This window comes from Macaca mulatta, chromosome 7, assembly GCF_049350105.2.
Source record: "Macaca mulatta isolate MMU2019108-1 chromosome 7, T2T-MMU8v2.0, whole genome shotgun sequence".
Classification (NCBI taxonomy): Eukaryota; Metazoa; Chordata; class Mammalia; order Primates; family Cercopithecidae; genus Macaca; species Macaca mulatta.
In genome coordinates, this window is record NC_133412.1 from 130672517 (window position 1) to 130685229 (window position 12713).

At 39.9% G+C, this 12713-nt stretch overlaps 1 protein-coding gene across 2 annotated transcripts in view; it reads right to left on the reverse strand.

Moving 5' to 3' along the window:
* Positions 1-7399: 7399 nt before the first annotated feature.
* The window catches only part of SLC35F4 (solute carrier family 35 member F4), a 352844-nt gene continuing 347530 nt past the window's right edge, over positions 7400-12713 (reverse strand). For both annotated transcript variants that reach the window (XM_015143776.3, XM_015143777.3), the window contains 2 exons: positions 9957-10046; positions 7400-7853 (listed from right to left, as the gene is read on the reverse strand). In XM_015143776.3, coding sequence (XP_014999262.2) covers positions 7612-7853; positions 9957-10046 — 332 coding nt within the window. In that variant the 3' untranslated portion in view covers positions 7400-7611. The remainder of the gene's footprint in view (positions 7854-9956; positions 10047-12713) is intronic.

The following is a 12713-nucleotide window of genomic DNA, read 5'->3' on the forward strand; positions in this document are numbered from 1 at the left end:
GTCAATTTAAGAAATAAATGGAAGTTTAAAAATTATAATTGGATTTTCTAGGAGGCTTTATCAAAGAAAATGAAAACTGGAAATATTTTAATATTAATATGGGTTAATGCAAATAAAAATATAACAAGGTGGAAATTTTAGCTATATATGCCCAGATATATTGCATAGCCAATAAGATAGAGAAGATAGAGAGTACCTTGTTTCTGCATTCTTGGGATTTTAGGAGTGGAAGAGCCAAGGGCACTGAAGGAAATAATGTAGAGATCTTAGTTTCAGTGCATCACTTTCAGTTTTCTAGGTAAATGTAACACCTATTATATCCGAACAGGAATTATATTTAAGGGAAGTAATCAGTGTATCATGTATACTTGGACTGTTTTGGTCATAACCAGTGTCTAGAAATCAAGTGTTGGCAACTCTATGATGTCTGCTTGTTAATGTCTTTTGCTCAGGGGAAGTTCAAACTAGGATTTGCTGGGATACGTTCTTCTAGTGGACTTTGTAATTGGCTTGGCATGGGAGCAATTGTACCAGTCATTCTTGATTCTTCTCTTCACTGCTGGCTATTGTCCAGCAGAATAAGTCCATCCCCACAAGTGAGTGGAAGTTGAAATGGAAATGAAAAATAGAAATGAAGCATACATCTGATTCTCATTCTTTAATTTCAGGTTCACCAAGCAACCTTTTCATTAATGTTCAGCTTCCCAGGCAGATTTGGCTCTTAGGGAAAGATTATACTAGTCTTACTAATGTGAGAGTTTTAGTCCACATGACAATACAGTTTATGATTATTGATGAATTCATTTTATATTTGTAGCATAGTGGTCATTAATCTAGTGACTTTCAAATTTTAGCAGGTTTTCAGATCACCTGCATTATCTGAGTGTGTGCTTGGTTAATATCAAGCAAGTCTTGTTAAAACCAGATTGCTGGACTTTATCCCTAGAAATTCTGCTTCACTAGGTCTGGGATGAACCTGAAGAATTTGCATTTATACCAAATTCCCAGATGCTGCTGATGCTGCTGATTAAGGAACCACAATTTGAGAATCACTGGGGTAGTTTTTAAAACATTGACAAGACTTAGTTTCTGGCCCCACAGTGCGGGGGACCAGATCCAAAACATTGGTAACTTCTCCTGGGTAGATACCATCTTATGAATATTCCTGATGGCTAGTTAACTAACCTGTCCCTGGACACTGTTCTATCTTGGGGAATTTCTTCTAACCATTGATGAGAGTTAAGTTATTTATATTATCAATCAGCCAAATCTATCCTGTCTTATTAATATCAGAAACTGTTTAATAAATTCCTGATTTTCACCTTTATTACTTGCTGTTTAATGCCATAAGAGTAGGCAATTCTATTACTTTCTGAAAAATACAATCTAGCTTTTTTCCACAAGTTAATTACAACATCTAAAATTATAAGTGGTCTTTTCCAAAATAATGCCTTTCTTTCCACTTGAATTCTCATCAGTCTTTTGACTTTCCAGCATTCAAAGCAGATGCTATCACTTTTGCATCAATAAGAGCTGGTATCAGATGAAAGTTCCTTGCCCATTTCAACTCACTTTTTTTTCCAGATCTTCACAAAGTTTTCCAATTGGTTGCAATTTTAAAATGCTGTCCTTGTCTCTATTTCTTCGCTCTCCTTGCTGGCAGTTCTTGCTTGCCTGACATAAGCAATACTCAGTATATTTTGTCTTGACAGAATCTGACCGAATAATTGTCTCTTTCCAAAGCTGGTTTGTCCTCCCAAATTTCTTTCACTATTCTCTATCCCTTTGCTGTGGTCTGAATGTCTGTGTTTTCCCAAAATTTATATGTTAAAATTTTAACCCCCAAGGTGATGGTATTAAGAGGTGGGCCTTCTGAGAGGTGATAAGGTCACGAGAGCCCACTCTCATGAATGTGATTAGTACTTTTTAAAAAGAGACTTAAAGGAGCTTATTCACTCCTTCTGTCATGTGAGGCCACATCCAGAAGGGGCCTTCTAAGAGCCAGGAAGCGGGTCCTCAACAGACACCAAATCTCCCAGCTCCTTGATCCTGTATTTCCCAGCCTCCAGTACTGTGAGAAGTAAATGTTTGTCTTTTGAAGCCGCCCAGTCTAAGCTGTTTTGTTATAGCAGCCTAAATGGACTAAGGATGTCCTTCAAGCAAGTGATTCTTAACCTGTTACAGCGGTGCTGTCCCATATATAATTTGAGCCACAAATGCAAGCCACTTATATATTAATTAAAAATTTTCTAGTAGTTACATTAAAAGCTAAAAAGAAACATGTTAAAATGATTTTATAATACATTTTATTTAACCCAACATATCCAAAACATTCTAATTTCAATATGTAATAAATATGGAGCTATTAATATAATAGCTTACTTTTTTCATACTAAGCCATCAAATTTTGGTGTGTTTGACACAGCACATCTTCATTTGTACTAGCCACATTTCAATAGCCACATGTGGCTGGTGGCTTACGTGTAGGATAGTGGGGTTTTAGAGCCTCTGCATTCTCAGACTTTATTCCTCCAGAGTAAAGCGATGAAGTTCACAGTATTTGATAAACTCTGTCAGGGGGTTCTTGGGACAGCCCCTGAAGCCCATTCTTGGAGCTCTGGTAAAGATTTCTTGCTCTTAAGATCCCTCAGGCTCCAGAAGGATATGATGCTTCTGTCTCCAGCAAACAACAATAAAGTAGCCTTTGCTTTTGTGGAACACATGTGGAGCGTCCTGGTCAATGAGAGCATTGAAGCGTGATGCTTCTCCTCCTGCCTCTGGGGTCTCAGTGCTAGCACCCCCACACCGTTACCCCCTACACTCTCCCTGTTCTTACCTCACCTACAATTGCTACAGATGTGGAGGAAAAAAGAAAAAAAAAAGAATAAAAATAATTAGGATGAATAGAGACTTCTTGTTCTAGCCTGCCAGATTAACTGGCCTGGCCTGTGCTAGGTGTTCTTTGTATTTGCGACAGGGGTTTATGGATAAGTAAGAAAGAGGATTTGTACTTAAATATCAGAAATATTCTAATGCTTGGCCGGTTATACCGTTCATGCTTTTATCTCTTACATTGTCCTCCAAATCATTTGTCCTCTGGTGAATCTTGACAAAGCGCCTGCACAAAATTAACAGGCATGCAAAGCCTGGATGAGCAAAATTGATTTGCCTATAATCTGTTTGTGAAGAGATCAGGACGTGGTTGAAGTGATTTTAATTTCAGAGCCCAAGTTGCTAGTCTGTCTTTTTGTCAGGCAATTAGTTCCACTGACTGGGCAAGAATGCCATGATGCAGAGTACCCAGGGGAACCAGGCAGATGGAAAAGGCATATCCTTTTTTCATTCCTTGGAGCATTCCTCGTGCCAGGCTTCTTTTGTCTCTCTCGTTTATTTTGGGTAAAATTCCCTGCTTGGCACCAGGCTCCGTGACTTTGCTGGGGCACAGGGCTGTGAAATAAGTTGACCAAAAAGACAGGCCTAAGGGCCAAATCTGTAGGTGAAAGTTCTAGATGAGGACCTCAAGGGAGGTGAGCAGTGGAGGAAATTCTGACAACAGTTACTGCTTCTGGCCTGTCTGGCTGTGCATTCAGATCTTCACACATGGTATTTCATTTTATTTTTTCAACAATCCCAAATGATACTAATATCCTCATTTTGCTGCTAATGAAAGTGAGGGGCAGAGAGAGGTTAGTCATTTGCCAAAGTTCCATCTCTAAGAAGGGCAGAGTCAAGGTTGAAGCATGGTGCTCTTCGTCCCTGGACTGTGCTGGCCACTCAGGAACCTACAGAAGCCATCGCTTCCTGGACTTTGGGAAGGGAAAAGGTGTGGATAAAGAGGCAGGATAACAGTAACCTTAACACGGTACTCCCACCCACTAGCGCAGGGTCTTTGTCTTCCTCCCTTAATTATTCTTCATACCTAACTGAATGTGGCTCATCTAAGGCACAACATAGGCACATAAGAGGCACAACCTTATTTACTGGTGACTGACCTACATTATCCTGATTCTCATAATGACCATGAGCAATAACAAGGAAAGGTATTATTATCTTTATTCATGACTACTTTACCTGAATTAAAGGGACTATCTCACATTCCCAAAGCTGATTTAAATAAACTTCTGAGTTGTTTTAATTGTCAGGGTGACAGCTTACCTATAAAGGTTGCAGGCTCTTGGAAGCAGGGATCATTCCTATACACTTTTGTATCCCTCCCCACAGCACAGAGGACATTTCTATGAGCACAGAAAGTTCTATAAGAGAGTGCTACTCTAGAGGCCAGCAAGAGCCAATTGGTAACAGTTTAACACACTACCCTACTTCAAAGCCAGAGGTTTGAAGTTAATTTTTGAATGAATAAATGAATGAATACCATAATGAAAGTGTTCTCTTAATATAGACTGAGCTAACTACCGTGATCAGTCATAGGCCGAATTAGTGCTTTCCAGGGTAGCTGACTCCATTTTTCAAAATGAATCATCAAAAAGAACAAAACAACTCTTTTCTTAAAGATGTCAAAGTGCAATTTTAAATGTCATGTTAAGTAATGGCAAGATGCTAGAGTGGGTTAGCAGTGATTACTACTATTTAACAGCCATTTAAAAACAAGGCAAGTGTAATGTTTGCACCAATATGGCATTTAAATAGTCAAAACTACTCTACTTTGATAATGAATTAATTCATAATTACTAATATATTTCATTGACTTTATCTCATTTTTCATAAAGCTTAAACTATATCATTGTTATTATTTTAGTTAATATCATGTTATCTATCTATGCCAAGAGACTGGCATTGCCTTTTAAAAAAAAAATGACAGAGAAATCAAAGGCCTGACACATTAAGGTTTTCATTTACCATGATGCCCAGACAGTGATATTCTGTGATATTCTGAGTTGTCTTTTCTTACCTTGTGATTGTCTCAGCAACACTTCTAGGGACACTCGAATAAAAACAAATAGCAAGGTAGATGCCACAAAGGCTAGGCTTCTTGCACTAGATTTCCCACAGAGTGCAGAATATCTTAACTTGCTAGATGCTCTACCCAGCCTCTTAGGGAAGAAGTTCATCAGTTCAGCATATTGGTGTTTTATGGAAACATGAGAAAGGCTGTGATACATCTAGCTCCTTTCAGTCCTTCCTTTAACCAGTCTCATCTATAAGAATGCCTGTCCTTAACTAAGACTGAGCTAATACAGTTTGGGTCAGGGGCCATATCTCCAGTGTAAAGCCACCCATTCATTCATTTACCATGTGTCTAGAAGTGCTAGGCACTAGGAACACAGTGATGAATGCCACACAGCCCCTGTTCTCAAGCAGCTCACGGTCTACTGGTAACTCAGACCAGTAGATCAGCAACCACCATGGAGGGTGATCAGCACTCAGTGGGGGTAAGCAGAGACTGCCAAAGAAACCATGTTGTACAGCATGGGAGCTAAGAAAAGACTTCCCAGAAAAATAGCAACAAATAATGTCATGAAGCCTAGATAGAGGCTTTCCAGATGGTGGCAGGGGGAGAGAGAGAGAACAAGAAAGAGAATGTGGCTTGATTGAGCCTGTGGAGAGAAGTATAGTGTCATTGAAGCATAGAGATTTCAGGAGGCCACAAAGGGTAGTGTGGTAGAATGAGGCTCTAGAGCTGTGCTGTCCGGTGTAGTAGCCAAGAGCCATATTTGGCTACTTATTTATTTTAGAGATAGGGTCTTGTCCTGTTGCCTGGACAACTTGGCTGGAATTCAGTGCCACAGTCGTAGCTCACTGCAGTCTCGAGCTCCTGGGCTCAAGTGATCCTCCTGCCATGGCTTCCCAAAGCACTGGAATTACCGGTGTGAGTCTGACTGTACATTTGGCTCTTTGAGAGAATGAAAATTAAATACAAATAGAAATGTGGTTCTTCAATTGTACTAGCCACATTGAATCTGCTCAGTAGCCACTTGTGGCTACTATATTGGACCACACAGATATGAAATATTTCCATAATCACAGAGAGTTCTACTAGACATTGCTGCTCTAGAGCCTGGCAGGGGCCAATGAGGAACTTTGAATGACATACCAAGGTGTTTGGACCTTATCCTGAGGATAATAAGACCACACTGAAGCATTTTATATAAGGGAGTAGAATGATTAAATCTATGTGTTAGAAAAGTCACTCTATAGGTCACATAAGAAATTACAGAGAGGCAAGTCTAGGAATTAGAGATATCAGTGAAGAAAGTATTGGATTAAGCAGAGCAAGAGATGATGGGGGCCTTGGATGGGTAGAATAGGAGAGAAGTACATGGACTCAATAAATTTTAAGAAATAGAGTCAAGACATATTAAACAATATGGAACAATATCTAAACAGATGTGCAGGATGAGAAGGCAGAGGTGAGGTTGATCTCCAGCTTAGGCAGCTAGTAAATAATGGTATCATTAACATAGACAGGGAACAGGCAGAGGGAAGGAACAGGTCTGGGGAGGAGTGATGATAAATTCAACTTTGTTTTTGCTATATTTGAGGTATACAAGGAGGCATCCAAGTGAGCTGCAGAAGACATTTGAAGAGTCAGAGCTAAAGCTCAAAGGACAAATCTAGGCTGGAGATTAAGATTTTGATGTCATCACCATATGGATGACAGTTGAAGCCATGGGAGTAGAGGAGTTCCCCAAGGGAGAGAGTGTGGAATGAGATACTAAGAAGGCCAAGGTCTAAACTTAGAGAACCCTGATGGTGATAAGATCAGCCTAGGAAAAAAAGCCAAGGTAAGCAACCAGAGAGGTAGAAATAGAACCAAAAGAAAGTAGTGGGATTCAAGCAAAGAGAGAGTATTTAGGAAAAAGGAGTGGTCATCGTGTCATATGTGTCAGAGGGCACAATAAGGTAAGGGTTGAAATATATCAATATGATTTTGCAAGAGAGAGGTTGATCATCGGGGAAAGCACTTCCAGAGAACTGATGAGGGCAGAAGGTGCATTGCAGTGGGCTGAAAAGTGAATGGGAGTTGAAGAAGTGAAAGCAAATATAAACAACTCTTTCAGGATAGCTCATTCCTGTCCATATCCACTGTGCCATTTTCAAATGTCCACCTCATAGTAAAGATATTTGTGAACTGTCTTATCCTCCAAACCATTCTAAGCTCATCAGAAGTACAAATGGGTATTCTATATTTTTATTCCTCATTGTTTCTACTGTGGGTTTTACATATAGAAAATGCTCTGTTTAAATCTGTAATACATTTCCCCGGCTTTCAAGTATGTATTTTCATGTGTTATTCTCTTAGACAACTTTTTTTGATTGAGTAGGAAGAACTCAGTTTCAGTTGAGAAAAAGACAAGTCCATAATTTAATTGACTCTTATAGTTTCAGGAAATTTTGTGAGTCAGGGGAGGGGAAATTTAAAAAAATCAGAAAACAGAACAAGGACAAATGTGTTTTAATAAAAAAACTATTATGATTATTTACACCAATTCCTTGATAAGCATATAAATGTAAACTTTTATTGTTGGCATTATTTCACATATGATTTATCCAAATTCAGAGTTAATACTGTCATTTGAGTGTACAGGTAGTGAGAAAATTTTGTTATATTCACAGAATATACATACACGTGCATTCAAAACGTGTCCCTCTCTAAGCCAGTGGTATAGACACTGTCCCATTGGCTCTGCCTCTGCCTCGCAGGTGTACGCTGGGATCAGTCATATCATCCATATGCTCCTCACTCTTCTTTTCCTTCAGGCTGTTGATGAACCTCAGGGTGATTTCATCCCATTCTTCAGGCAACAGCATCAGCAGAAACCCAATGCAGATGATGATGGTAGCAGCCAGGCGGACGACATTGAATATCACCTCCTGCTTTAGGAGATCCACAGCTAGGAAAGAAAAATCAAGTCATGCATTGCATATGCCTGTTTCTAAGCTTTGAAAACAAGTCACCAAAGTCTGTTACTTCTAGAGAATTCCAAGAGTCGTCTTTATTCTTCCAAGTTAGTGTTTCCTTTTTCCACATTGCTAGGTTTGCTTTCCATTGCTTGTCTCTAAATCATGCTTATCTTTCAAGGCTTAGCTCAAATTCCATGTAATCTGACTTACTTACCTCCCCAGTTTTCTCTCAGTACTTTTCCTCTGTACCCCTTTACCCGTCTCCAGTTTCATTGGACCATTGGAGATTTTTCAAATGAGCCAAACTTTTTAGTGTCTAAGATTTCTGCAGGCTGTTCTTTTAAAAATGTAATTGAGGTGAAATTCATGTAATATAAAATTAACCATTTTAAAGTGGACTTAGTGGCACTTAGTATATTCACAATATTATGCAGCCACCACCTCTCTCTGGCCCCCAAATATCTCCATCACTTCAAAATAAAAGCCCATACCGATTAACTCCTTAGCTTCTTACCCTCACTCCCCAGCCCTCAGCAACCACCAATGTACTTTTTTTTCCCCCTATAGGTTTGCCTATTCTAGTTATTTTATATAAATGGAGTCACATCCTCTGTCCTTTTGTGACTGGCTTCTTTCACTTAGCAAAATATTTTTGAGGTCCATCCATATTGCAGCATGTGTCAGCACCTCATTCTTTCTTATGGCTGAATAATATTTCATTGCATCATAATTTGGTTATTCATTCAACTGCTGATGGACATTTAGGCTTCTCTACCATTTTGCTATTGGGAATAGGGCTACTATGAACATTTGTGTATGAGGATTTTTTAAATCTGTTTTCACTTTTCTGGGGTATGCAGTCAGCAGTGGAGTTGTTGGCCACACATGTGCTATTCTTTTTGCACGAGCTACCCTTCACTCCTCATATCTCACTTCATCCAGCTAAACCTCTCCTTAGATCTCTTCCCTTAGGCTTCTCGCAGGAAGCCTTTTGGATGCTCCTCCTACGCGCCCTTGCAGCATTCAGCACATACCTCTATTAAAGCAATTCTATGTTGTAATTACTCAATTTTTTTCTTTTTGTCTCCCTCTCAATGCTACATGGTCCTGAGGGCAGAGACTGTGCCTTATTCAGGACCTGTCACTAGTGTTAGGAAAGTTCCTGGTGTACACTAATTGCTCAGAAATTATTTGTCAGATGAATGAATGAACTTCCTTGACAACTGCACTCAGATATTTCTTTCCTCTGAATGTCTTATAGCCGCTGGAGTCTGTCTCACACAATTTGGCATTTAATAATAAATTATTTTGTAGAGTCCCAAGTTGTTTCATGTAGGTTGGCCTTCTTTTACAAATTCAGTCATAGACATCTTAAGAGAATAATAATGTAATTTTTTTTCGTTTTTGCAGTCCTGATCACATGACAAATGTTCAATAAACATTTGCTGATTGTCGTGGAGGACAGAAAAGTGGCTGCTCAAGACTTGAAATTATAACATTTTAAAGTTAAAAGGACTATACAATCATCCAGATAATCCATTTGTATTTCTTGTTTCACTGGCAGGTTTCTCTAGAAATATTATCCTGGAAAAATAGCTTCTCTTGTCCCTGAGGTGAATAAAATTGTTTTTTCCTTATATCTATCCCAGAGGGCCACCTTCTCTGCCCCAGGAGAGCCTTCTGTGGCTCCCCATGGATTGTCTGAGGAGAAGCCAACCCCATGTACATCCTCTACACTTTCATTAGTGACGGTTACTTGAAAGTCCTATGCTGGGATGCCTTTTGTTTCCATAGGACTTTCTCTAAAAATACCACAAAATTAGGTTGTCAGGGAGATTACATGAAACCCAAATGATACATTTGGTATTTAATTCTAAAAGCACAACCAAGTAAAAACAGTGTTTTTTAGCTGCAAATTTTAAATCTGCTGCATAGTTATTCTGTTGTCTGCCACCTTCATGATATTTAAAAACATCTTCCCAGGCAAGGAACATAATTCACAATTTCTAGAAGGAACAACTCAGGACACAGAACAAACACAAACAAGAGACTTGTAGTGGCCAGGATCTGCACATGTCACATGGTACCTGTACCTGCATTTCCAGGAACACTGAGCACTGTCCCAATGGAGATTAGGATTGGGTATGTCAGCACCACCCCAACATTCACCAGGATGTTGAAGGCTGTAAAATAGAGGAGGAAATACAAGATAAAGGAGAAATAATATGCTGGACTTTTTTCTTCTCAAAGTAAATGAATCAATGTCTTTGCTACATGTGCCTTTTAAACTGTCTATACCTTTGATCCTCTAATTTTGGAGATGGAAGATGGATGCATGTGTATTCTACCTGAATTAGTCATGTTTTTCTTTCCTCCTCTGCCATTCTGTTTAGCTGAATCTTGCCAATAGGCTGGCAAAAGGCATAGAGAGCAAATACAAAGAGGTAAAATAATTGATTCACAGCACTGCTTATTGGCACTATAAAGGTAGGTTGGGGCCAGCCAGAGGTTAAAAGCAGGTGATTGATTGAAGATGGTGCCTCATTTCTTTATTGCTATGCTATTTTGTGCCACATTCCTGGACATTAAATGGCTCCAGTGTTACTGCCTAAAGGAAGGTCTATCCAATGATAGCCTATGCTGTTTTATCTCCTCTCTCTGGAGGTCAGCATCATGCGGGCAAACAAGGGTGGGTTTAAATGTAATTCACTGAATTCCAGAGACTGTCTCCATATCCTGATTTGTGTACAGATAATCAGAGAGCAGATCCACAGAACCAACTGAAGGTGTAGCTTCATGCTCTTCAATGAATACCTTTTGGAACTCTTTGGTTAAATATAAAATTAGTTACAATAATCATTTATTCACTTTAAAACTTATCAAAAACACATTTTCAAAAAGAAAAAAATTATAAATTACAAAACATTATTCTAATAGAATCCACTCAAATGTTTGTTTCAGGGGATAGAGAGATGAGTGCTATCTCCATGACAATGAGGGAAGCATGTTGCCTATATCTCTGTAGAACCAAAAAACGTTCTAGAACCATTCCAATTAGGATGATGTATGTTCTTCTATTGTCATCTGTAATTCCCGCTTTAGGCCCACTGGGTCACTTGTGCTTGATAGTTAGAAACAGTGAGTTTGACTTTTACACGACTTGGGCTCCTTTTTATTGTTCATACAATAGTAGTGGCAAGCAAGGCAGAGGGTCTTCCTAAGCTAATAACTGCTCCTCATTCCTGACAAAGCTGCAACATGAATGAATATTCCAGCACTTTGACGCTCTCCTCAGACTTAGGGAGTCCAACATGGCAAATTCGTACAAATCAGGAATTTATGAAATACAGCACAGGCTCTGCTGAACTCCATAGTATGGGGCCTAGCCTGAGTTTAAGTGCAATTCAGACATGCTAGGTGAAGGGAGGAGGCTGACTTGCATTTGGGCTAACGCATTTCTGGAAAGGTAGGTCAACCTGAGAGGATTGAGGCAAAGTAAATGTAAGCAAACAAGAAACCATAACTACAGGAAATGTGGGGTAGTTCAGGGTGCAGACTGATGTGTATCTCTCAGACCTGTGTCAGCCTAGCCTCAGCCAGATCATGTCTGATTTCTATGGAGAAAAGAGGGATGGCAATAAACACTTAGAAATAGGAGCACTGAAGACCGTAAGATCCTGGGGTGTGTAACAGCCAGGAGGGAGGCTGTCTCCTCAATTGTCACAGCACAACTTTGGCACAGTGAGCTCTGCAGTGCACTGGGGTGGGCCTGGTGGAGCAGCTGCAGTGCTGCTTAGCACTGCAGCCAGTGGAGTGTGGAGCTCATACTGCTTGGTGGCAAATGCCAGTGTTTAGCTAGCACAGGTGGCATCCAGCCTCTGTAGGCTTGCTTAGGAGCATGTATTGGATATGCCAAGGAGTATATGTTGGTGGAGGGCTACTTTGCAGCAAGGTGGAAATCATGTGTGCAATGAGGAGGCTAAAGATCATTAAAATTTTAATTAGGATTGTTCCCATTTATGTTGTTTTTGGCCAGAAAATAATCTAGATGCTTTTAATGAGGATGTTTTGGTCTTACGGAAATATCGCTATTGATTTCTACTCAACTTAGCAGAAGTTATGAGAGGTGCTAACCATATAATTTTGGCATCGAAAAGTAGAACTCAAGGGACCAACAATTAATATTTGATCCTTCTCTTGAGTGTTTTCTGTCTAAGACCTCCCCTGAGTCTGAGGGACTGAGCCAGCATAGAAAAAGATGACCCAATCAATACTCTTGCAGGGATGAAAATAAGAACATGTTGCTCCCAGGAATTGCAGTGCTGCTACTATTTCAAATTATGTCACCTCAATAAAGAAGGTCAGTTGAGGGTTGATAGATGTTCTGCAGGCCGAGTATTGTGGGAAAATGAGGAGTGGGCAGAGGGAGTTGACCTCCGAGTGGCGTGTGGAAATGGGAGCGGCATGAAAAGGATTTGATTCTGAGTAAACAAACACCAAGTCATTGGGTTGTTGCTGTTTTTTGACTGCTTGGTGAGAGAAGAGCAACCTTGTTATTTTACAGGCTCCTCTCACATCAAGTGGCAACAGCAGCACAGCTTAAAAGTCGGATCCCGGAGCTCAGGTGAGGCAGCCAGCCTCAGAGTTATAGGAAGTTGGCAGTGAAGACATTACAAAGACTCCAGGTGATTTTTTCTTGGCCATTAACTAGGCACTGTCTACCCAGCCAGGATCACCAAGCCCAGTGCATGCTGCTGTCTCTTTACTGGCAATGTCTTCCTATCACAAATCCATCCTCCATTCTCAGCCAGAGTGAGCTGTTTCATATGCAGATATGAGCCTATCACCAA